The 27,153-nt window shown below is 43.6% G+C and overlaps 2 protein-coding genes across 5 annotated transcripts in view; one reads left to right on the plus strand and one right to left on the minus strand.

Annotated features, from left to right (window-relative positions):
* LOC131271535 (zinc finger protein 420) overlaps positions 1–17,568 on the minus strand; it is a 33,475-nt gene extending 15,907 nt beyond the window's left edge. Inside the window, exons 1-2 of one of the 4 annotated variants that reach the window (XM_058272993.1) lie at positions 17,455–17,568; positions 15,438–15,994 (exon numbers count right to left, since the gene is read on the minus strand). In XM_058272993.1, the coding sequence (XP_058128976.1) occupies positions 15,438–15,572 (135 nt within the window). In that variant the 5' untranslated portion in view covers positions 15,573–15,994; positions 17,455–17,568. Of the gene's footprint in view, positions 1–15,437; positions 15,995–16,852; positions 17,423–17,454 lie in introns of those variants that run through there. The other 3 variants (XM_058272992.1, XM_058272991.1, XM_058272994.1) reach the window with 3 other exon arrangements.
* Positions 17,569–23,074: 5,506 nt separating this feature from the next.
* Positions 23,075–26,543, plus strand: LOC131271537 (ADP-ribosylation factor-binding protein GGA3). Its single transcript, XM_058272997.1, has 5 exons — positions 23,075–23,236; positions 23,336–23,496; positions 23,595–23,732; positions 23,818–24,310; positions 24,927–26,543. The coding sequence occupies exons 1-5, from the start codon at positions 23,203–23,205 to the stop codon at positions 26,186–26,188; spliced, it is 2,088 nt and encodes a 695-aa protein (XP_058128980.1). The 5' UTR covers positions 23,075–23,202; the 3' UTR covers positions 26,189–26,543.
* Positions 26,544–27,153: the final 610 nt, after the last annotated feature.

Genomic DNA, 27,153 nt, shown 5'->3' on the forward strand with positions numbered 1-27,153 from the left:
TTCAAAAACAAAAACCCTTGAAAAATTGAAGGAAAACAAGGACAACATATACGGGTTGGGATTATACAGAATCGTAAACTGAACTTATATTGCAACAACACACATTTCTTGAGCGTATATAGAAGAAGAAAATGTATATAAAAATGTTGTAGAACAACTTCATTATTGACATAAAAAAACAAATTAAATTTTAAAAAGGCTCAAAAATAGAAATGAATAATGTTTTTCTTTTGCTCATAGAATTTTCTCAATCATAACATATTCAACAAAAGAAGGGAGATGTAGCATACCTGTTGTACATCTTCTAATATTTCTATCGAAAGATACTTTCATAAACACGTCAATACAAATGATTCACGTTATCAAAATTTCAAGCAAACACACCAACAACTCAAATGACCTACATTTCACCAAGATTAAAAACTGACCAGTACACTCGTCTAGCGAATGCCGCAATGCAATAAGATCCCATACCAATGCAACCGATACACCAGCCAGAGAGTGGTTAGCAGTTAAAGGTAAAAAAAACACTTTATCCATATCAAACCATTGCTGACAAATAGAATGAAACATACATAATTATTTCCATACGAATATTAACGACCACACCGCGACCGAAATTCTATCCAAAGCGGAAATTATTTTGCAATCATAGAAATCGATCAGATCACATCCGAAAGTTCCCGGTTTTTTCGGCGAAATTCCCGGTTTTCCCGGTTTTTTCCCGGTAAAATTAAATTCAAGGCTGATTCCCGGTTTTCCCGGTTGAGTGGCCACCCTGCAAATATGATATTTGATATTTGACTAATTCAAATCGAAGAAACAGTTGAGGTCGTGTCAAACATGGCGTCCTCAAAACGCTTCAACAAATGCCGATGTCCTTCGTTGCAATTATCAGTTTTCACACCATGAAGCTTCTTCTCACATCGCGTTAGGAAGCAACACCGCTTCCGATGACAGGAGAATATTAAATTTGTCTTGATCGCCAGGCCAAAACATCTCGATCGAATCGAATGCAAACGGCGTGGTTTGGTGACAGATTAATTCATCTCTTACAACACAAGAGTCGCCCAGAAGCACGACCAGAAAGACCTTTATCGCAAAGAATATGGCTCGCCACTTCTGTGCCCAACGACGACGATGTGTATTTCCTTCGGTGGTCAAGTACAGCATCATCGTCCTGGTATAAATTTTCCCGACCATGCTGGCCCGGGGAATATCGACATCAATTAGGCGGAGTGTAAGTTCAATCAATTGAATTTATTTATTTTTAATTCAACACGGGGACACAAGGCACCGCCAGACAGTCGTCGGTAAATTCAACGTACGTAAGTGGCTTCGGCGTTCCTTTTCCAAGAGGAACATTTAAGGTTGGAAAGAGGCCAAATATTACGACAAATTTAATCATCATTGGTGCATCATAATTACGAAACATACCGGAGGAGTTGGAGCCAAAAAGGAGTATGATGTAGAATATTTATCAGAGAAAAGTGAATAGCGTTAACAAAAAACTTCTGCAAGTTGGAACAAAAGTTAAAAACCAGATAGATAAAACACATCAAAGGAACATTCCTAATAAGTTTATTATAAAAGTAAACGTCGAGGTATATTGACGTCAATTTAAAGAACAATCCACAACAAAATGCCCAAAAATAAACGTAGTTTATAAAAAATCAAAACTTCAACCGAAACTAACCAATAACATTTCAAGGATAATTAGGCCTCAATCTGTCTCTTTTGCTTGGGCTGCTTATTAACCTTAAGACATGGAACTAAAGCAACACATTCAGCCATAAGGCAGCATCCTTTACGATGACGCATATACATAAATAAAAGAAGTGGATCGATAAAATGCGATGCCACACCGTAAATGCCACCGAAATCGCAATCAACACACGTCGATCTCGCTCTCCGAAGAACAGCAAAAAAAAAACAAATAACGAAAGGCAGAATATCACACAACCTTAAACTTCAATGTCAAGTTCAAGTGCACAAATCTGTTGTGTGTGGAAGTTTTTTTTTTATAGTTCTTTTATATACACTTCGCTTGTTTGGTTCCCAGGGGCGCCACCGCCGACAACCATAGTAACCACCACTACCACCACCAGCTCACCTCAAATGTTGGCAGCCACCCTGGTACACATACCATCCCCCCAATCACACCCTCCTGCTCATGAGCACACCAAAAATACATCGCTGTCTAGCATATAGTGTTGCGGTGGTAAGTATGAAATCATACGCATAATTTCGATGAACCGGTGCATAAGCACTTGACTTGGGCTGGCGAGAAGGTGCATTCCGATGCTGCAGCACACGCATATGCACACTTGCCACGTGTTTTTACACGTCTTACTCTAATCAATCTCTGTAATTGATACCGGCAGGGAAACTTGCAATTTTGCAAATCTAATCAATCAAACCTTAGCTACTATAAATTCAGAATTAATATCAACTTATAGACCACAGTGTTGTGCCCGATTGTTGATGCATTTCAAGGCCAAATAAAAAAAACTGGACATACTTAACATTTGCATTTCGCTTTTGATGCTATTATGAGATCAAAGGGTTCTAAAAAAAAAGGACACAGCGAGCCGATCGCACACACAACGAGCGGAATATACCATGTCGAAAAGTGTATGCACACCAACGAAACCGGCACAAAATCGTGGTGAATGGTTCGTCGAAATTCAATGCCACTACCACTACCAACGCATCAACCCCGACAACATTAAAGGATATTGCAGCACAATACATCCCTTTAAAAATGCTTCCTTCTCACTCACTTTACCAAACCGTGCACATTATGATATTAAATTGCGTGCAATTTGGTAACAACAGTCGCTAGTTCGTATATATTGGAGAAGGACGAAAAGGGAGCTTATACACACACATGCACACACGGACTTGCTAAGCTTGGATGATTAGGTCCTGAATGTGATAAAACAAAAAAGAAAACAGGAACCTTCAAAACATGAATAGAAGAGAAAACAATAAGCACTTAGAATCAAAACAGTAAATTTGAAGATAAACAAATACTAAGCACAAATGACAAAGCATTTATTGAAAATGGATTAAATTTATTTGTTGTTGTACTCTACACATTTATTTTGGTTCGTTTTTGAAGTTACACGGCCACTATCCAGCTGATCAACAACCACTAACACCATCGCTCAATAAATATAAAAATATAATAAAAATCGCAAATTCAAACAAACGTCTGTCAAACATGTGTTCGTCCTGTTTTTCACGCTCTGTCTGTGCGATTTGTTAGTAAACAAAGCCCCACAACCGGTCAGCCTCGCTTCTCCCGGCCACCAAACCCAATCAAGCCAAGCGCCAGCGACGACACAAATCCTGACGCACCGGATAATAGCCGTGCGACACCACCAATACGCAGTACCCCCCGGCATTAAGGGTGAACCACCACCCCGACGACGATGCCGCCAAAAAGGTGCACCACCCCACTATGCTCTATACTCACGCACCACCACCCCTCGGCTTTCAACACACACGTGTGTACGCATCGAATCCGACCCCCTGCCCCACACACCCCTCCCCACAAGCGGGACAGGGTATCATAAATACAAATCCTCTCAACGGGATGCTGGCTCTGTAGTATGTGGTATGTATGAAGGTTCAAATGTTTACTACAGTACCATGAGCAAGAGCAAACTTTAGTCTACTATTCAGGTATTGTTATTTATCCTTGGAAATTAACCAACCGAAAAATTGCTCATTTAACGCAAATCATTTACGATTTGTAAGTTACGTTGGGTACATTCCAGATTTTAATTCCCACGAGAACATGAAAAAGTGTTGTACATCAGTGTGTGAGATTCGTGCAAAAACGAAGCAAAAATGTAGGTGAGACTGAATATACATTTATTACTGATTAAATGAAGAGCATCTGATTGTTTATATAACAGATACATTTCTTTCTTGTCCATTCAAAACCTTAAAAATAGAAGCACAAAGTGGACGAAATATCCGTTTGGATAAAAAGGCTGAGATGTGCTTGCAAAAAAGGAAGGAAATCTCCGTTCACAAATGTAATGCTGCTACAGCATGACTTGTTCGTTGCGTCGTAAAACTACGGCCAAAATATTGCAGTTTCCACGTTTCTTTGGCTCTATTCTGATTCCGTACGGCATTCTTCCGATGTGTAATCCAACCGAAGCATAACGCTTCGTTTTCACCCTCGTGATGCCTGATATTCGATGCAAGAGAATGTATGTACACTGCTTATTGAGGAATTTCATGATGCTGCACATTTTACCTGACAATGTCAATTAGAAAAAAAAAACGAAACGAAAATGAGATTTACCACAATGTTGATGGCAAAAAGTTAAAACCATCCTTTTCAGACTTTTAAAATAGAACTGCAGCTATCGAAACGATTTTCGATGGAAAAAGGCATTGAGAGCATAAATTGTATGCTTCAAATTGGTAAAAATAAGCAAAACTGAAAGAAGCCATGATTATTACTAGGCAGGCAGTAAAAGTGGCAAGTTTTTCATTGAAATTGCATGAATATTAAATTGAGCAATTAATTTTAATCAAAACTTTATATCTTCACAGATTAGTCAGTGTTTAGAAACATTTTGTAACTTTTTGATTGCACATAAAATCACAAAAGGAAAAACAACCAAAGCCCATACAACATATTCCAATGATATGTCCATTTTAAAAGTAAGTAACTCTAACACACGAAAACTTTTTGACATGAATGCATAATATTGCCTGCCTGAGGAGCTTCGTATACATTATCCTTCTTGGCCCTTTGAAATAACAAAAACCAAACCCAGGAAAAAAAGGAGACCAGAAACTAAGAGAATACAACCAAGCGAAAAGCTCTGCCTTTAAAGCAAAAGCCTTGTGCTCCATTGGTAACGGAGCGAAAACGAAAAGTCATAAGGAAGCGGGCTAGCGAGAAGGTGTTAGGGCTCGAACAAACAACCGAATGATTTATGTTGATATATGAAAATCAAAATCCTTTATCCGTGTTGTCGTTTGGTTCCTTTTCCCCTGTTAAAACGGTGCGTTTCCGGTGAAAAAAAATGGTCGTGTTCTACATCTTCTGCTCCAGAAGACGAGAAAGGATAAGCAATCGATCACCGAAACAAATTGGCTTATAACCGGTGCGGGGCTGACGAATATTTATAATACTTTATTATAGCTAGAAAACATGAGCAGTAGATACTTATTTTGTACTTTTAACGATTAGTACCACTGTAGAATTTACGTTGTTGAATAAAAAAATAATGTTCATGGTCGTTTGGTTAGTATTTTAACGCTTCTATCATTTTTCTTTCAATCTGCATGATTATCACGCATTGAGTTTTCAGAACCATTTCAAAAAAAGAATGTTTTGCAATCTTTTGGTCTGTCTTGAATCTCCTTGGATGACAAAAAAAATGATAAGGAGCATTCGTGGAGAAATGACGACATTTTCAAATGAAAGTGGTTCTCAGAAGAAAATACATTTGCAACACAAAAATACACAATTCATAACAACCAATCCTGTAAACAATATTACATGGCACTGATCGTTTCCATCTCGTTAGAGGCAAACGAGAAAGTCGAGACCATTATAGAGGACACACAAAAAAAAAAAGAACGACAAAGGTGCCACTTTTATCGTCAACCTGTTCCGAAGTAAACTGCTTTCCCCAGGCCACGGTCAAGGATTCGTCTGCCCGTTTCCATTCGAGCGTTTGTGTAAGTTTCCGACTGTACGGAATACCACCGTACCTTCGTTCGGCGATGTGTTTTATGTGTTTATTTGTAGGAAACTGAGGGGAAGCAAATATTTATCCTAGCATAGGCACTCTTCTGCCGGAGTGGTAGAGTAGTGGCCCGCGTTCGCGCACACACAACAAGCCAGGCCTGCCAACACGTTTTGAAGCACGATACATTTACCATCGAGCATAGCGTTGTTCGTCTGCACGAACGGAGAGTACGTCGGAAAACTGCCAGCAGCCAGCGATGGTATGCCGTTTCGGGAATGCAAGCCGACAGAAAGCCAGCACACTCTTGCCGGACGATGAAAGGATGAAACGAGAACATGAACGTAACGAACGACAGCCAAGGTACATTCGAGCGGGTAGTGCCGGACGGACGATTAAGGTTGTCTGCTCTGACATAGTCTTGTGCTATATACCATGGTCCCTTTTTTGATGTTTATTTTGATCTTGACGTACGAAAAGAATGCGATTCCGTTGCTCAGATATGCTCGGACTAATGAAGGTAATTGGAAAATACCTTTCCCAAACCCATTCATCATGGTCTTCCCTGCTTTAAGGTTGGTATACGAGGATTTCTTCTCTGTCATGATGGTCTTATTAATAATCCAACAAGACACCATTGAAAGTACATGTAGTAACAAAACACTTTGACAATACTTGCATTTCACTTGCTTATACCCAAACAAAACTAAAGATCAGGGTATCAACATACTTTTTAGAAATATTACGACAAGCTATCCATTTATCAATAAGAGCTCCTTTCAAGATTTATTCGCTATCTTCTCTTTGGATCCTTTCTTCAGATAGCAAGCCAATTTTATTTGGCATTTGCCCTTTTGAATAAAGGATATTCAATTTAACAAATTGGGAAAACACCGTTTTGAAGATAGCCAGCGTAAAGCCGAGGTCCTACGAAGTTGTAGAGATAGCAAAAAATAAATTACAACGATGTTCCATGGAATTGTCAGTCCCTTGAGTTAATAACTGTAACAAAACAAATGTCTAAAGTAAATTTTATTCCATACAATTGTCAAAAAAAAACCCAGACATCCCCACCCGAGATAAACCTTCAACAAGCTCCTAGCAATGAGAATCCGGAGCAGGGAAGCCTTATTGAATTTCCATTCCATTGCTAACCGCAACCGAGCAGCAAAAGCAAAGGTTGTGTGGTTCTGTTTGTTGGTTTATGCGGAACGGAGTGCATGCTAATGGAAACCATTAGCATAAGCTGCCCCGGTGCTGCTGCGGTGGACGTTTTTCTTTTCACGTAGACCACCTTTACCGCAACAAAATATTGAACCGACGGCTTGGCCTCCCGTCCAGAAACAAGCCATCGAAGATGAACTCCTCGGAGTGGAAGAATAAGAGCAAAATGGAAAATAAACAATATGTGGCAATAATCGCGGTTTTGGTCCATCCGGAGACGGGTCTACTTGGACCGATAACACATCCGGGATCGACGCACCAACCAAATGATGGAACTACTAGTCAAGTCTGTTAAGGATTGGGATTTTGGGGAATGATGCATAATCCTATCTGTCACTTAAAGTGATGTTTTGCATAACCGAACCATCATTTGATGAACAGCATGAGTAAGGTCGGTAGTGAAACTAATCCAACGTTTGCTAATGAAATCGATTCGTTCGTTCTCCGTAGGTTCCAGATTGCAGGACGGAATCCGCACGGATGGTAAGTTCGTCTACATCGGTTCGGCCGAGAGCCGTTTGTTAGTGGGAAGAATTCGCAGGAACTGATTCGCCTACTTTCATCTGCAGTACACGCTTATCATCGTCGTACCATCGCTAAATGAAAAGCTCACACCTTCCTCCAGCGGATCCCAGATACAGGTTCGGTTCTCCGGTTTGCACACCATCCATGGTGGTTTCCATGGATGGGTTCATTTGTGCTACATTGGAACGGGGTGTACACACAGTCGGCCGTTGGAAAGCCTCACCGTGGGTAGCAATGTTGCCAATCATAGCAATCTCTGATTCCCGCAGCTGTACATCAGCGGATCGTAGCCGTAGCATTCGGGGAGACGCTTGTTAGTAAGCAACCACCACGTAGTACAAACCATTTGGTTTGGGTTTTTCCCAACAAGGTTTCCTCCTGTCATGATCACGTTACATTGCCGCAACACTGGGGGGCTCGGGATGAAACGGAAGGTGAATTTTATGTAGCGAAGTACGTCGGTTACGTAACTGCAGTAGGGAGCAAAATAAATTGCATATTGCAACGAATGGAAAAGTCGCGTGATGAACGAAAGACGCCGGTAGGTCGAATGTCGGTAGGTTTTTTTTCAGAAAAGTTCGAGAAATGGTAATCTATCATATTTTTTATTTTAAACCCGTTTTTTCATGATATTAATTACGCAACTATTTACATATTTTCAAGAATGTTATAACAAATATTATTTTTTGTAAAAATTGTACAAGGGGCGTTCAAGTACTATTAGCTATTTTTGATATTACCATTGTCTGACTTATTTTATATAACTACGTACAAATATGTTATGCGAGGTAAACTGTGTCCCAATTGTGCTTCCCGCCTAATTTTTCCAATCAGTCTGAATGGATGTTTCCACTACTATGAAAACCCAACTGGTGTTAGATAATTTAATGAACGTACCGGCAACAAATTGGACACATGAAGAGAAAGAAACGCCAAGCTGCTCAGTAGGCATAGCAAGTGAGTATGTGTGCGTTCGTTCGGTGGGCGGGAAATGTTGTTTACATTTCATTTTAAATGTCGAGTGTGTTTATTCGTAATATGTTCTCGTTGTTGCGGTCAAACCATAGCGATAGTGCCAAGAGCAAGAATGTTTGTCAACTGATGATGTATAAATTGTATTTCTTAACGGTTTGAACAAAAGGATTTTTTTTACAAATATAAGTATTTTTTTTTGCAATGTTGTTAATCATGTACAGTGTGGTTTATAAGGCGAAGGAAAAATATACAATTGAATGCAGCATACATTTTATACCCATCATGATCCTCTCTTTTGCCGATTTCCGAACAACTTTTCCTTGGATTTAGTTAATTCGATTCAATTTTTTAAAGAAAGGAAACAAAACCATATTGGATATTCGTGTTGGAAATGATACTTAAAATGAAGCAATGCTTAAAATGAAAATGCATCTAAAGTGCATTTAAAAAAGGTAAAAAGAAGCCAAGAGGCCTTTGTAACGGAAACGAAAAGGACAGCCCGCTAAGACAAGCTGAGTAAAACATCGTTTCAACTCGCTCCCACTGTCCGATCATGCGCCCTGCGCGTGAGCAACGGCGGAAGAGTGAAACATATAGCCAGCGCAGTACGCGAAGGAAAGAGATAGCTGCAATTCGTGTTCGCAGCACACAAACGGCAACGTTGCGGGATGTTTGCTTTCGCAAAGCGCAAAAAACCATCGAGCTAGGTTTAATTTTTCATCATTTTCGAAAGGAATGTAAATCCGACGTACAAACTTGTTTGGTTCCCCTTTCTAAAAGTCGAAAAAGCTGGCATTATACGGTGGAAGTTTTTGTCTGGTGCAACCTATCAAAATCGTGACCCAATCAAGCAAAGCCATCGAAAGTCTTAGGCGATGCGCGACATTTAGCAATGGTATGGTAACCAATGCTAAAAAGACTGTTGCTGTGTTTGCTACCAATGAATTCATTAGAGGAACCGACGCCAACGATTCTACTAATTGAAAAATAACGATTATTGTTTCGTCCAACACATTTTATCCCTCCCCAAAAAGGCGCCACTCGTTTCATATGAAGCAGAAAAGCAGAATACATTCACAAAAAAGTATGCGCGCTTGGCGTTCAAAATTGGCCACTGGTTTAAGGTTTCTTCTCCAACAAGCCCGCGTCGAATTTACTGCGTCTCTACACGAGCATCGAGAAAATATGCTGCTGATGTGGTTATGTACAACGCTAAGCGCTTGCAAAGCTTGCGAGTGTGTTAGTGAGCGCGAGTTTTATGTACATGCTCTCACACAACCCATACATGCGCACAAATTATTGTATGACGGTGGCGAAGAGAGACTTTTTCAACACGGTGGGCGCCATCTTGGATTTTTCTGGTACAGCCGTGTAGGAAACGCGTATTTCTTGTAGAATTTCATGATGTATAAATGCGGGAACTAAAGTTCTATTACATTTGATGCATCGTCGCCAATGACCAAATTCGCACACACCAATCGAAAAGCTTGGCATCTCTGAACGCGGGTTTGGTTACCTTTTCTTTGATTACGCAAGAGGATTAATTGAATTACACTCTTGTCTGAAAACAAGTTTGACGAAAAGATACTTTATCTTTGGAGTATCTTCCAAAATCCATTTCCGAACCGCGTTCACAATAGTTCAAGTGACGCTTTCAAAACTTAAAGACACAATAACCCGTTCAACTATGGCTCTAGCGCGTTAGCGTTCAGTAATAATCGAACAAATCTAATTTTTGCCATCATCTCGTCCAGCGACGCATCGTTTCATTTCACTTTACCCAGAATTGGTGCACTTTTTCGGATGTTAGCAATTCTTTTCAATTCAGCAGTGACGCCCATCCGCACAACGTTGGAAAAAGCTGCTTCAGTTTGGTGATGCAATCATTCATCATCATTCGGTCTTGCTCTTCCTTGAACATTCTGTCATCGGTTCCGCTCGTTCTCTCGCGTTCATATGATCGTGGCCTCTATAGTTCGCCACAATATATGATTGATGCCTATCCTGGTCAGGTCTGGCTGCAGCAGCTCTCGCTGTTGGTAGGGATGCTTCCACCATTGCCTATTGCTCTGCTAACCTCCGTGACATTGAGCAAGTTTTTAAGTCGCGTCAGTGCCTCCTTCTCGATATTTCGACGTGAAGTTGACACTTGCTATCGCTCAACCGCAGCGGAAACGAGTACAGAGGCCGAAGCTCGTGGCATGAATTTCGATAACTTTCAGTACACTCCGTCATAACCTCAGCAGAGAACAAAGGCAGGGCACAGGAATAAAAACGTTTGCGATATGGATCAGGAAAACGAAGCACTTCAAACGAAATCGCAGCAGAGTAGCAGCAGTAGCAGTTAGCTCAAACAGGAGGGTAAGTAGCGACCGATCCGATCCGTTGGGCAGCTGGCGGCAAACAACAACAGCAAGAACCACCTATCCAACCAAACCGAAGGGGCACCGACCGTACGGAAGAAACAACGACACACGGGTTGTATGGGTTGCATCGGTAGTGGCCACGACAAACCCAGCAAACCACCCGGCCCCGTAGTGGCGGCAGGAGCAACAGCAGCGTCCCGCGTCCTGTGTGTGGCATTCGAAAACCATCGTACCGCCGCACACCACCACCAACGGTGATGCGTCCCAACACTACACTTGTTGGATGTTGGGCGGCCAGATTTTTCTTTCTCAATACATCGGGATGGTAGTTGGCTCGATGCGGAGCGTCGTAGTGTTTGCAGGTTTCAAGGTAAAACGCAACCGGCAAGAGCAACATGAGATTTACGCGCCGGTCGGACTCTACGTATTATTGTCAGATGGTGTGCTAACATACGCACACACAAAGTACCGCCACCGTCGTCGTCGTCGTCGTCGTCCGAGTGGCTTCTTAGTTGAAGTGCGCGCATGTATACACCACCCCGTGGTCCATGAATGCCCTTCCCCATACACCGGTGAGAACTACCACCGCGTGCCAACGGCGAAGAGACACACAAGCCTCTACGGTCGACGGCGGGGCTGCACAATACACACCCAAAAGGACAGAGAAACAAGCCGTATTAAAACATGCCGTTCTTTGCCATGCTTCAACACACGCGGTCTTGTACCCCCCGCGTACGTACACCTTGTTTTTCCGGTCGTTTTTATCCATATCCTACACACATACCTACATCCACACACAAAAACGGCCGATGGCGCCAGGGTAGCATGAAGGAATTTTCCCAAACCCTGCACACCAGAAACCGAAAGGCTCATACAACACAAGCGTACGAGCTCTAGGCATAGGCAATGTACGCATTAAAGAAAAGTATACAAAAAAAGGAAGGGAAAACCACACAAACAGAATAAATGTTCGAATTTAATGTTTGCATGAAGCATGAGTCTACAAGGACACAGCATAAGTGTGTGAGGAGGCAGCATAAGCGAAGAGGAGAGCGACGAAAGAAAGAGAGGGAATAAGTGTAAAACGAAGGAAGGAGAAAAGGGAACGGCAACATCCCTGTGTCCTGTCCCTGTGTCGAAACGGACGACATATACTACCACACAGATAACATCCACTTTCATGTTGTTGCTGCTGTTGCTGTGTGTTGATGATCGGGTCCTTTCCGGTTCTGCTTCCCAGAGAGCAAAGAGGAATCATTTCCCATCACAACTGGTTTTAAAGATTACCTGTCCAAAGACAGTGTTCATGAAGAAACTCAGTCTAGGAACCGTTGAAATCAATCCAACATTTATGGCAAAAGTGTAAAAATAGATCAAGTAAGCTTTGGCTAGAAAGAATTTAAAGTGTGCTGCTCAATTGATGCCGTGTAAAAAAAGGAAACCGCTGAAACAAATTCTGGTACGACAAACATTGACATAAGTTTAATTGCATTTCTCAAGTCAGCAGAAAGCGCCCAGAATGCCAAAAGGAAGGGAGAAATGAAAGGAAAACAGGTACAGGACTTATTGATGCCAATTAAGTAGAGAAAGTTTACGAGACATGTCAATAACAATGAATTCCTTATGAATAGTCTAGACGTCTATTCAATCCATCGCATTAAATAGCAATATTAATATTTCCACGAATTCCTGGCGGAAACAAACCCGTTCGGCCCGACTGGCGCGTGGTGTAAATAGTAAAACATGAACGACGGTAATCAAAACAAACAACCGAATAAAACTTTACGTACGAATACTAGGAAAATAGAAAACATATGATCCGGCGGATACTCAAACACCACATCATCAACGTCATCTTCAACACAACATGATCACATACCGAACACCCCATACCACCAATGTGGTCTCTACAGCAGCACAACAGAAAAAAAACGAGAAAGAAAATGAAATTTACACACGTACCCGAAGGTTTCATAGGGTTGCATGGTATGGGAGAGAAATTGGTGGCCGGCGGTGATGGTAGTGGTAGAGGAATTATAGTACAAGTAATTCCGAATATTCTACAGGGTGCGCGCGCGGTGTATGGCATGCAGAAGAAGGCCAAGTGGTTCACACCAATGGGTTTTTCCCCCCGTGTTAGCGAGGATCTATCTATGAGAAACCCCATCCACACCGAAGAAGAAGAAAACACCGGGCGCCGTGCGCCGCCAGAAAGGCAACGCACACTCCCGCACGCATCTTTCACGTGGTCCACATCATTGACGAGCATCAGAGCAAGCATCGTCGCGTCGTCATCATCGTCGTCGTCGTCGTCGTGTGCCTAGCATTGTGTGTGTCGCACCGATGAAAACAAACTCCAAACGTCAGAATGAAGGCAGGACCATTGAGGGGCATACACATTCGCGTTATGCTGTAGAAATATGCTGCAAGCACACCAACTAAAACTCCCCAGCTCCTTCCTACTCCCGGTCCTTGCCTTCGATACACACGGATAGATTATTTCACGGTGGTATGTAGGAAAAACGGACACCAGACCAGGTCTGTTCGTGCTGTTATGCTACAGCATAAAAACATGCTTCAAACCAAGCCGTGGGGGCAGGGCGCGAGGAAGGGTTGGAGAAATTGCAGCACGCACATTTCACTCTCACATCTCGACAAACGAAAACTCTCGCACACACTAGAGAGGGGCGTTGTTGAAGGTATGGGACACAATGGCACCCAAGGTGGTGGGCAAGAGGTATATGTTGAACCTACCACCACCACCACCACCACCACCACCATCGACACCCGTGCAACATCCACCCAGGAGCATGGGGATACTGCTGTATGGTAGAGCATAATAATAATAATGATGTTGTACGTAGGATAAAGAACAGAGAGACGGAGAAAGAGAGAGAACGTGCTTCCAGTGTCTCGGTGTGCAAAAAGGAACTGTAGTAGTCGCACACCATATCGATGGGCTATGTCATCAAAAACGAAAGTGTGTCCTATGTAGGCTCAGGAGGACCTTCCGTCCACATCGTGCACCCGTGCCGCACGTCGTACCAGTGTCTGTTATCTCCTGCTCGTATGTCCTAGCGACGTTTGTGTGGTGGTGCAATGTGTTGTTGGAATCCACCGACGACTTCATACACTCCAGGATACGAAAAACATTTCGTACACACAACATGCTTACAAGAAAAACAAGGACATGACAAGCCTGTTAACAATCAAAACAAACAACTATGGCAGAGACGCAAAGGTGGTACATAAATGGGAATATTTGTTAAGAAAAGAACACTCAACGGACAGAAAATGTCCTTATGAAAAACTAATTAATTGTAAGCCGCAACTTAAATGTGTTAGCGTTATCACCAAAATTGAAGCAAACTGGCCATAAAACGTTCTCTTGGAGGTTGTTCTTGGACATACCAAACTGCCTATAGCATGTGTTACAGTTCTACTACCTCTAGAAGATATGGGGCATCAATCTCATCCAGGATCAGTTTACCAAAACACTGTCTGTGCTTTCGTGAAACTTCTCTGAATAATGTATTTATTCCTCGATACACTACTTTTGCAAGTCTTCTTCTTGGCGTAACGACCTCTTGGGCATGCCTGCCCCGTTAAGGGTTTACCAGACTTTTTACCCTATGTGTATGTGAATAGTCAGTCCTCTCGTACAGGGGAGGGTCCGGTCTCAGATGGGATTCGAACCCACGCCGTCGAGGTGGTGAGCCCCGGCGCTCATGGGCCGATTTTCTAACCGGTGCGACCACTCGGCTGTCGCGGACCCCCTTTTGCAAGTGTAAATACTATTTATAAAAAGTAGAATTATCTAAGAATCATGTCAGTAACGTTTTGATAGCGCACCAGTGCGGTTAGCTGTGGTTGTCCTGAAATAGGTCAGCGAGAAGCAGGGTTACCGGATGGTCGCGGAAAACTGTGACTTACACAGCGAGTAAGGATAATCACAGAAAATGAGGACATATGCCCTTAGCAGCCGGAACACTTCTTCTTCTTCTTCTTCTTGGCGTAACGACCTTGTTGGTCATAACTGGGCCCCGTTAAGGGCTTACGAGACTTTTTACCCTATGTGTACGTGGATAGTCAGTCCTCTCGTACAGAGGTCCTTAACACTAACCGTCCGGAAACACGCATCGGTGTAATGGTATCCTATCGGTTTTCATCCGCTCACATCACTTTGGTGTGCTGTCAACGCTGTCACCTGGCTCGCACCACGAACTACTGGATGTAAACAAACATCAAATGGAAAGCAAACAAATTTCACAGGGCGCGTTGCTTGCGATTGTACGTAAATTCGAATAAATATTGGATAAGAATGATTAAACAGGGCGGTCAGATACGGAGGAACTGGTGCAAACGCACCGGTCGTAAAACGTTGTGACATCGTGAATTGTGCGGACGTCAAAGAGGTCTATGTCTCCAGGTTAGCTTGCGAAGGCCCAGGGAACGTGGATAGTTCATCCTCCGTTTGTTGTAACTCGAAACTGATTTAAAAATTGTATAAGTGGCATATCGATAGAAATTTTTCTATCAATAAATTTTAAATTGGTTATTGAAAGAAATTCAAAATCGGGCTGAAAAATCTACGACCAACCGACTACAGTAGACAACGTACCGCTGACGATCCATCTGCGACGGTATAGTTGATGTTTGGGCTTATCTCCACCACCGAGTCGGAGCGGGGATTTTCCGCGAACCCCCAGGTGGTGTAGTTAAAGCTGGCCGGCGGATTCGTCTGTGCCGCACACATTTTAGCCGCTTTTAAGCTCTCGTTATTTCTTCCGCCGCTGTTTGCCTACAGTTAGTCGATCTTCCGCAATTTAGCTGCTATCGGATGCAATCTTCGTTCACCGAATGATATCACTGGCAAGCCGCACAACACTTCACACGATATACCACTAGTACGGCACGTACAGCACACGGTTAGTGAAGCACTTTTTCACACACCTGATTCACTACTTCCAACAGTCTCGACGCGCCTCGATCGTTGGCGGTAAAAACCGCCAAGAAAAGGAAACCCCACAGCGCCCTTTCTCCCGGAGAAGCCCCTACTATCGACAGTTTCCTGTGTCAATTTAAAAAACTAGTTAAATTCATTCACTTTAATCACCGCGATCTGAACTTGCATACACTTTCGGGTAACGGCATAACCCAAATTCAAGAAAGCTGCACCTGTGAGAAGATAAAGAAAAACAATTAGTATAATGCAGTTAATTAAAAATGCGTCAGTGTTAAAATTAGCCTAAATCCTGTCCAACATAGAATTCACTGCGACAACAAAAGCGATCTTGAGGCATCAACGATGCCGCCTGCTTCGATGCATTTGTTTACATTCGCATCACAACAGGCAATTGCGTGGTGAATCTGTTTTTCGCATCGTATTACTCAAACATAGCCACCCGCCACACTTGCAGTCATGTTGTAGCAACTCCACATTGGAACGCACTGCCCATTCCACACACCGATGCATATATTGGCGGGTATGCTGCTACCAACATTCATAGACGCCACGCGTCCAATCCATATGCTCTAGCTGTTCTGGTATATTTTTTATAAGAGACACCAGTGCGTGCATCGTAGAGCGTGGTAGGCCGCGGAAGAGAGCAGCTCCATGCTGGCAAGGGGAGGCCGGCTGACATGTGTGACTGAACATTACAGAAATCACGTTGGTCTGCGCCTGCCGGCCGAGCGGAACATGAAAACGCGGTAATCATACGGCACAGGTGTGGTGGTGGTACGGATTTTCCGAGAGTAACGAGCTTATGATGATGTTAGTTGCTGTGCCTATAGTGTTGCTTTAATGTTGCTGATGCTGTATGTCCATTCGAGCGCATCAGAAAACCGTGAACGCAAGTTGTTATCCGTAGCTGACAGTTTCCTACTTTTCTGTAGATAGAGGAAACGGAAGTAAGAAAATAGAATCCAACACACACGTGGCTTTCCTCTGGAGATCTAGGATACATTGTCCGGCACTTGTCGAACTGGATGTTGTGCCATACATGTACGCACTTCTCGCACACATCTACCTACAAGGCACAAAAAAGCGCGCGAAAAGTTGTCGAAAATAATTTTCCATCCATTTTCAAACACTGGAAAAACTAACTTCTTGACATTGTGCTAAACTTCAATGAATGCAGATCGAAGCGTCGATTGCTTTGGGATGCCGCCATTTTATGTTCCAACTTGTCGTTCTTTTGACTGTCGGGAAGAGCGGCATGTGCAAACATCTCGTTCTACACTGAAGGAAGCGGAGAACAAACTACCGGCAAAGGATGCTGTGATGATCGGAAGTGGGTTTTCGCATCCCTAAGCACACGTCACTGCGGAATAGAACCATTAAAAAGAATAAAACACAGGAACCATTGGCTAGAACGAACGAGATGCGCTTTTTCTTTGCTTGACAGTCGCGGTACGCAATTTTTGACGTTTTCCACACACAGCGCCGACGAACGCGCGCGTCCCGTGCCTGGCGATTATCTGTTTCCCAATGCTTTCTGCATATTTTCGCTTGTTTCTTGCCGTGCCTGTGTGTGCGCACGACACCAAAGGTCTTCGCGTGATTGCGGGTTTTAATTCACTGCCACGCTACGACACGGACGCCACCAACGACGCGAATAGCTTTTTTTGCTCACCCCGGAGTAGTGTGTGCCGTGTCGACGCGTTTCCCCGCGATGGAGAATTTTGCCTTTTGCTTGCCTTGGAGGACTGACCAACACTCCAATAGCTGGCAGCGTTGCTACGCTGCTGGGGATGACTTGGGCCACTGTTGCAGTGCGATGATGACATACCAATTTTACGGTCTCGAATTCGCCGATAGAGGGCGACTCGAAATGTCAAAGCGACGGACGCCGTATAGTGCGGATCTCTTCTTTCAACTGTCCAACCGGCTCTTTCCGTCGTTTGCCACCATGGCGCCACCTCATTAGACTTTTCCGTGAGCTTCATCTTTCTGGCAAGAGGAACAACTACGTCACGCGTCTTTCGGTGCATCCGCCAGATTAGTTCGCGGGTGTGTTGAATCTAGCGAATGTTAAGTAAAACACGGATCACCGCCTACTAGGAACACACATAAGGATACGCGCGTGAAAGGGACGAATGACGCTACCACGCCACCGACAGAACTTATCTTTTCACACACATATCCCGTTCCGGTGGTGGTGTGGTACACGACCGCACCCCAAGGGAAGGGGAGGCAGAGGGTGGTTTTATTTTGGACTGCACGCACTTTATCAAAGGCCAACGCAAGCAAGCAAAACAGTGCACACACATCCTTCGCATTGCGGTTCCCGCGCGAAATCCAATTTCACGCACGGTACCGCGCCGTGAGTGGAAAAATAGGCACTCCAGCAGGGCGAAACGATGGCTCACAATGGCCCAGTGACCAGCGCATTCCGTCCGTAAATGACGAAGCATTTTTCCCATCGGAAAACTTGTTCTTTCGTGCTTTTTCAACTTGCCACAAACGTCATATGACCAGTGGGCGTTGGTGTGTGGCTTCATCCCAACACGACACTGAAGGTGAGCCTAGCACCGGAAGGTGTGAAGTGGATGCACAAACGACGCAAAAAATGGTCGCTTTAAATTCGACTAGCCGTGTATTAGATAAAGGATAGAGAAAAAAAAACCCCTAGCCAGCGACTCGCGTGCGCACACACCACACTAGCAATCACACAACACCACAGCAGCGAGTAGCGTGTCGTAGTAGAAAGGAATCCACCAGCGACGGTGCAAAGCAGGCTGAGGGGGTAATGGTGGCAATATTGCCAGCGGAAGGAAGCAAAGAAACACTTAAAAAGAAGAAACAGCGTCCACCACACACAACCTTTTCTGACTGGCTCACTACGAATACTACCGAAGCGGATTCGCTTTCCTCGATCTGGGACGTACAAAACTTTTTCTCTCCCGTTTGCTTGGATTGGTGAGAGAACATTCTCTCTCTATATACTTGCAACGCGTGTATGTAGTGGTGTGATGGCTCAAACAGTGTGTACGTAGTGGTGCGATAGTGTTTTCCAATACCGGTTCAAAGTCCTTGCACTACCGATTCGATGACCTATACTCGAACAAAAATTAGCCTTCCGTATCGGTTTTTACCGGTTCGTCGTTTGACAATAATTTTTTTTGGTTTTATGTATTGGTCACTAACACATACGCCAACGAGACGCACGCACACACGCATCTAACTCTCATACACTCTTTCACACACATACACACTTGTTAAAAACGATTGTTCCAATGGTTAATGAATGTGCATGCAACAATTATAATGCTTATTACTAAATTTGAGTCATTACTTGATTATATCAATGAAAGCAATGAAAAGAACGATGTTTTCTAAATTTGTCGTTTAAATCCTACCTAATAACAAAATAAATAAATATTTGGCAACGACTGATTCAAAACGGGTATTGATTAAAAATGATTTTCCCACATAGATGGCGCTAGTGTCGGTTAGAAGAATATGAAGGGTTTGAATATGATCTTGTTTCCATTTGATCGGTCAGTTAGGTCCCCAAAAAACTATTCAAAATGGTTAATTGATGCAAGACGATATCGAAAAGCTACAAATATTTAAATGATCTATAACAAGCAAAATGCATAGTTCTTAATGTTTTACTAGGTTTTTCTAAAGAACAAAAATTAGCTAGGATAATAAAAACAGAAGCGACAAGCAACTTGTTTGATGTATGTCAAACTATTTGAAAATCAATTTACATTAATCAACGTCAAATTATGTTAATTTAATACACGCTTTAAAAACTACAATATTCAAAGCTAGTAAAATCTTCAGGCCTTATCTGAAACGATGAACAAAACCTGTTTACTGCCAGCTCATATGTTTTCAAACTATCAAGAATGACTTTACATTTAAACTGTGTTATACCGTTCGCTAATCACTCTAATTGGATTTTCGTGTCTTTTCCTAATCTTAATCACACAACTCTGTTGCACATGATTCGATTTTTGGCACAACCACATGGAATGTCCAAAAACAAAAAGATGTCACAGTCGCGTTCGTAGTCTTTCAGGCACCTACGTATCCGAAAGGGAGCATTAATTTTCGTTCGACACTTCATCGTGATAAAGTCATCCGGCGCAGAGGGTCCACTAACCAATTTGCATCTTGCGAAACATCATGTTGGTAGAAGTTGCACCACCAAAGAAAACCTGGGCAACGTGGGCTTAGTTGGTGGAAGACACTTTTTAAAACTGACTGCTGTTAATTTTTTTCCATATTCTTAAATGAGCAATCGCAATAAAACAATGCATAAAAAAGGAAGCACTTCTTCAAACTCCACTAGGGAACACGGTCTCGTGAGGTAAAGTGATTTTTACGATCGTTACATATTAATTAAAGCGCCTTCGGTAAAATGTCTTCTTTTCGGGGAGCCCAAAACGAAGCGTATCACAAGCATATTTATTCCTTTCCTTTTTTTTTGCAAACCGGTCACTAAATCATGCATTTTTAATCAAGTTCGCTTTTTCACGCATTTCTTTAGTGTCTGCTTTTCTTTTTTCGGCACCCTCGCAGAGACCCTTAGGGTATGTTTTGTAGCACTTCGACGCCACGTCCTAAGGGTGTTGTGGATGTTTTTTTTTTGTGCATTTCCCACACACACATAAATGCAAAACCGCCAAGATCAATCCCCAGGGAACACTCCGGGAGTCCCGGGAGGGTCTTTGCGGTGATACCAAAACCGTTGGGTGCCGTCAGAGTATGAAACTTGCGTTGGCCTACAAGAGCCTTGCAAGTACCCACGAAACCGATTCGTCCATGAAAGCGGGGCATTTTTTCTTGCAGACCAAATAATTGGATTCCTTTTAGAATGTAGAACGCAACGCACCCGACCGAGATATAATTTAAAAACCTGCCAAAAAGATATGACACGGGGGGTGCTGGGTGGTACGGTGTTGTAGGGTTCCAAAAATAAACCGAAGAAGTGAACATAAAATTCTAAAAAATAAATAAAATAAAATGGTAAACTGGATCAACATAGTCGCACCAAACGTGCGGAGTGCCGAAATAGGAGACAACAAAACCTGTCTTGATGTTATTAACTGGTGGATACGGAACAATTGGCCCTTCGCCTCGGGATCGTACGATCCGATCGTCCTCGGTTATGCTGGGGGCCCCAATCAAGGAGCATCGTTCTGGGCTTCCACGGTTGGTAATTAAAGAAGTTCGTTTTTTTTACAGGATGGCTCACCTTAACGCCCAAGTGGTTTATTTTTGCTAACACATAAATCAGCCGGTTACGGTAGCAATCCGTTTCTCCTCTTTTGGCAGACTTTGGTTGGGGCAAACAAAACCAACAACCTACAGATAAAAACGGTGGTCACCTTTCACAGGCTCTAAGAAAATAAAGAGTTTCATTTGTGAGACCTCCTGTCTGTTTTCTACTCAATAGTACCTTCAAACCCTTCGCCGGGTGCGCAAATGGTCACGATCGTGGTCCCTTTTGGGTGGCTTAATTGTTGACCGTTTAATTAGAGTCAATTATCAGCGCGTGGTCACTGACCACACGATGGTCCTCGATGGACGGGGAACTCCTTCCGTCTCGACACATCGTACACCGTGTCGCGCAGATCGAAGTGCAGGTGTATATAATTGCCGTTGTTTACCAGGACAATTGACAAATCGTTTCTCGCTATTTGTTTCTTTAATTTTGCAAAACATCACTCAGGCTTGTGGTGTGCCGGGCATGCCAAGCTGAAACGAAACGATCCGCGACCTCCCGTGGAGTGCATTTTTGTGCCTTTCTTTAGCAGTATATCATCTTCAGATGGAAGAAAGGAGAAGATAAAGAAAGGACAAATGCAATATTGCAGAAAAGCTTTGCATGTTCCGCTTTGCTTATGGTTGGAAATTTATTACAATTTCAATAAGCGTTCATTGGCCTTTGTTTGTTATAATTTTTGGATACCTTTTTAGGGAAAACATAAAACATTAAAAATTGAGTAAAGTTTGAAATGATTTTTCATTGAATTTCTTCAACTTTGGCTTAGATCGAAAATTAAACCCAAACGATGAATTCAAAAGTCAGCAACATTTTTACAACCTTTTACCTCATCTATTGCCCATAGGGGATCCTATCATGTCTGTATGCCATTCCAGGAAGAGCCCTCCGACATCTGCTTTCGTCGAAATTGATTTAAAAAAATACTTCTCACATTGCGAACCGGGCATACATTTGGTTTTTTTCTTTATCGTCGCCATCATCAGGCTCGAGGGCAAAAATTCTTCTTTGGCTAAAGTGGAAAGAATGTGGCCATCCCAAAGGGTCCTTTTTAATGTCAATTTGTCATAATCATGCTAATCGGCAGCTAATTTATGTCCATCCGTACACAATGCGGCCAACCCTGGCGGGACTGAGAAGACTCTTCCGAAACGTTTGTTGAACGATTCTTTGCCAAAACTTTAACGGTCCCATATGTGTCAAGCGTACTAGGCGCACGTCCTCCGATCAGAACTCGAGGAATTGAGCGGACTGGGATGCGCATGTATTACAAGATTTTTCAATGCGATACGATAGCGGTGCAAAATTAAGTGCTTTTTGATTTTCATATCCCTTTTGTCGGTCTGGAAGGAAATGGCCTGCAGCCGTACGATGAGGTTTAAAAATGAAAAAGGTAGGCATAAAACTGATTACTTCTACATTGGTTCGTCCATAAATAAACCAATATTATGTTTAGAACTGACTCGCCTCCTTCGCAGAGCTTTAGAAATTGATTATTTAGTTGTGTTTTGTTATCTGTCTTCTTGTGCTGAAATATTCTCCTTACCACGTTTCGTATGCCTTAATCTTTTTGTTTCACACAAATAACGTATTTTGGGTTTATCTCCAGGCAAATTGATACTTTATTGCATTTTGTGTGCACGACGAGTGTAGGGTTTTTGTTTGATAACTTTAAAAATATATTCATGTTTTAAAAATTATTTTAAAAAATAACGGTCGCAGGGTAGTACCCTACTAATCGTGCCCCTTGGTAAAATTGGTTGCTTTGGTTGTTTGTTTTCTATTTTCCGGTTTTGACAGTTCCGCAGTAACCTAGGCGTCTATACTAGGTTGTGTTCACTTCAAACGGAATGCCCGTATGTCACTAGTGCCATGAGCGGAGTACAGCACAAAAGGGACTTGATGTGCAAAAGTACTAGGAAAAGACGTACGTCAACACGCTCCGACCGCACGTATGCCGTATCTAAACGGAATGATACCGCAATCAATCAGTCGCAAATCACAATACAGCAGAACGGAGTAATTCGCGGAGCAAAAAGGAAAACTCCTCCTTCAAATAACAGTGTTGGCGATAAGACGCCTTTTTTTTTCCTCGACGGCAGCATCTTTCGCACAGCTGGTAACGAGCCACTACCGTTCGTAATGGACACACGAACGCTTTTGGATGGGTATTTGCGTGAGTACATTGTTTGGAGCAGCATTCGCATGATGGACACAATATGTGCGTACGGTAAAAGGCTAAACTGCAATCTGTGTGTTGTCAATTTATTGCCAGGCAAAGCCGTCAACCCGAGCAACCACGACTTGGACGTGTCGGCTATCGATCTGTTCTGTATGGCGCTGAAGAAGGATCCTTCGAAGATGTCCATCGCCCGAGAGCTACTGGTGAGCCGTATTCAATCTACCAACACGAAGGAATCTTTGCTGGCGCTGGAGGTAAATGTTGCATTTGCTTATCGAACCGCAATATGCAATCTGTGTAGATGATTACAGCATTTTTTTTTTGGTTTCGCTAATGTTCTTTATACCGCTAGGCCCTCGAAGAATGTATGGAATCGCTCGGACGGGAGTTTCGGTCGGAAATCAATAAATTCCGGTTTCTTAATGAGCTGATAAAGATGGTGTCAAAAAAATATAACGGCGATCATACACCACGCGAAGTGTCAGACCGGGTGAGTGTTATCTAATAGCTCTGTCGCTTCCGAGAGTGGTTATTGGTTGTAATAGAACATTCGATGTTTACCCCAAACTTTACAGATTCTAAATATTCTCTTCACGTGGACCAACAAGTACGAACCGTGTGATTGCGATAAAATACAGGAAGCCTATAATCTGCTGGCCACGCAAGGCATCCAGCACCGATCGCAGCAGAACGTGATCGTGCGCAGTACCGTGCCGCACCGAACACTCGACGATCGTGCTGGACCCGCGCTGGACAAGGAGCAGCAAAAGTTGCGCCAGCTGATCAGCAGCGGGAAGCCGGAGAATTTCGAGAAGGCAAATCTGCTCATACAGAACATCTACCGGGACGAGGAGCGCCGTACGCAGATGAAGAGCCGGCGACTCGGCGAGCTGCAGAAGGTGGCAGAAAACACGAAACTGCTGGACGAAATGTTGGACCAGTACCGGGTGGGCGAAACGTCCGACGATGGGTTGGCCGTACTGAGTGAGATCTACGAGTCGTGCGAAAGTGCCCATCCGACCATCGTGCGGCTGGCGGAAGAAACGCAGCACAGTGAAGAGATGCTCGGTAAGTCTTTCGAAAAGGTCGGGCGGTCGGTCGTTGGGGTGGCAGGCTTACCCCTTTTTGACACAAGAAGCCACACAAAAAGTTTCACGACCAATTTGTTATAACTAATCGGACTGTTCTTGTGTTTTTGTTCTTGCTCGAGTCTTGCTAACACACATCGTTGTTCTCTCTGTTTTCTCTATTCTTAATTCCCCCCACAAACAACGCAAACTCCGTCGCGGTCATCATCGTCATCACAACTTCACCCATTTATCCCCGCGCAAACTTCCTTCCTTCCTCACACAGTTCAGTCACTTGAGAACGGATGCAAAAATGTAGGCAAATTCTGGAGTTTAGCTAGTGAATTTGGTTAGTAGTGCCACCACGGTTTCTCTCTAATTCTCTCTTTCTATTTTATATTTTTATCGAATAACGCTGATTAGGTAGTTTTATGTGAACACATTATTTGACTTCATCCTTTGTTTGCAACTATTTTAAGTTTTCCTTTCTTAGCTATAACAGCTGGTTTTTAAGCAAACATTTTAAGATTGCGATTTACGTTTCTTGATTGTTTTCTTCATAATTACATACACTGACAGAATGTAACAAAGTATGCTGTTTTTTATGTTTGTTTCAGAGAAAATATTCGAAGTCAACGATGCACTGACGGTTGTGCTGGATAAATACCGCGAGAAAGTCCTGAACCAACCACCACCCGTCAGAGGAGGCAGTGGTACAGAATCCACCACGGCGATGAGGTACAGCCCGAACATTGTCGGTCCGGATCCGCTAGATACCCTGTTCGACGTTTCGGGTACGGACCCCACGGAACGTGCCGGTGGTGCCAGTATGGAAGGCACAACGGAGCGATCAAACTATGACGATCTCAGCGATATATTTGCATCTACTGGCAGCAACGGAATTGCCTCCGGAGGAGTGCTAGGACCGGCTAGTCAAAGTATTCTCCAGCCGCAATCACTACCGTTTGCGGCGACAGGGAATAATGCGATTGGGAGTCAAAGTGGTAGTGTAGCTAAGGATAATTTGATGGACATACATTCCCTGCTGAGCAGCATCGGCAATGCAAGGACAGCTTCGAAGATCCCTGACCGAAACTTAGTGCCCGTACAAGTAGATGATGTAAAGAAAGCCCCTCCTGCTACGATCCGTAACGGTTCTACAAACACTGGCGCTAGTGGCACATCCAAGAAAACCATTCCAGAGCTAGATACCATCATCAGCGGTATGAAAGCGACACTTCTCTCTGGGCCAACGGTAACAGCGGAAGAGACATCTTCAGTTTCAACGGACCGATTGGAACCTTCTTCTGGTATCGGCTCGGAGGAGGACGATCCTATCCTTGCGGCACCCCCGGTCAAAGTGCAACCCGTGGATGAAAAGGAGCAAAACGTTCCCACTGCGCCAGTGATGAAAGCGGGAGAAAGCAGTGTCGTAAAACAGGAATTCAAAGCGCTCGCCGATATTGTGATCGATTTGGATAGCATTCTACCGAGCAGAGAACCGTCCCGAACCGTGCTGGACGATAAGGATGGGTTGCAGATAACGCTCAACTTTGCCGCCGACCATCCGCGGCCCGACGTGACGGTGATTGTGATTTCGACCATCAATCAGGGACGCACGGAGATTCCGAGCTTTCAGTTTGATGCGAGTGTACGAAAACCGTGCAAGCTACGCCTGCTGCCCCCGTCGGCCACAAGTCTTCCGGGCACGAAACCTTTCCGACCACCGGCCGACGGAATAACGCAGGTGCTGCTGCTCGCTAACCCTTCCGGCGAACCGGTCGACCTAACGTGCATCCTAACATACCTGGTGGGCGACGATCCGGATCCGATCAAGGAATCGATCGTCATGCAGGCGGTACCGTCGGTTCGTGATTAAAGGCGCGGCTGGAGGGGGGCGAACGAAGTAAGCAACCACCAGCGGTAATCTCGAGGAATACCTGTGATTGAGACAATGTTGATCGACTGTTCCGTTTGAAGAGGATACGAAAAAAGAGAGCCAGTAGTAACAACAGGAATTATACTTAATGACAAAATCACATGTCTGTGACGCATGCAACTATTTTGCCTCCGAATTGAGCGACGCAAAACAACGCAGATGGAGGTTGTTGGAACTGTGTTCATCTCCATTCGTGGCAGCAGCTACTTAGTAATCTTTACATCGCGGTCGATATAAAAAAGAAGGAATACCAAGAATAATAATAAAAGCAACATCTACGCCGCCAAAGTGGTGTGTAAAATCACCTTCTCAAAGTTTTCTTTTATCAACAGAGAACACCGGTTTACGTGCGACTTTTATTGCCTTTTGTCTGAAGAAAACTTAATGAAGTTATCAAGTTGGTAGTCTTTCGCGAAATGATCGTTTCGTCGAAGGACGCATAGTGCATAATCGAATACAATCGAGCCTTAGTTTTGTGGCGTTTTATGAGCTGTGTCATAAAAAAGCATTTTATAGAACGGTTTATGAATCTGTTGATGGGAAGGACGAGAGGTTGTTAAAAGATCCGTCAGGAGAACCGCGCATTTTGCACTCCATTTAAACAAAAACACCGTACCACACGGATTGTAGTGCGCACCCGCGATTTCCCTAGCTAACCGTTGAGAAAAATGGTTGACCCTATACGAAATTTACCATAGTACTGTAGAACTCGCTTTAACGAGATTTATTATCATTACCCGATCCGAGAGTCCGCGACAGCCGAGCGGTTGCGCCGGAACTAGAATCGGCCCATGAACGCCGGGGATCACCACCTAGACGGCGTGGGTTCGAATCTCAACAGCGACCCAACCTTCTTCCCTGTACGAGAGGACTTGACTATCCACGTACTCAAAGGGAAAAGTCTT

The sequence above is a fragment of the Anopheles coustani genome, chromosome 3 (assembly GCF_943734705.1).
Source record: "Anopheles coustani chromosome 3, idAnoCousDA_361_x.2, whole genome shotgun sequence".
Lineage (NCBI taxonomy): Eukaryota > Metazoa > Arthropoda > Insecta > Diptera > Culicidae > Anopheles > Anopheles coustani.

What these genes read in the sequence shown, in the direction of transcription:
- LOC131271537 (XM_058272997.1), top strand. Translation starts at nt 23,203, where the DNA reads ATGGACACACGAACGCTTTTGGATGGGTATTTGC. An exon ending in CACGCGAAGTGTCAGACCGG is followed by an intron (nt 23,733 to 23,817) that starts GTGAGTGTTATC and finishes CAAACTTTACAG; the next exon opens with ATTCTAAATATTCTCTTCAC. An exon ending in GCACAGTGAAGAGATGCTCG is followed by an intron (nt 24,311 to 24,926) that starts GTAAGTCTTTCG and finishes TGTTTGTTTCAG; the next exon opens with AGAAAATATTCGAAGTCAAC.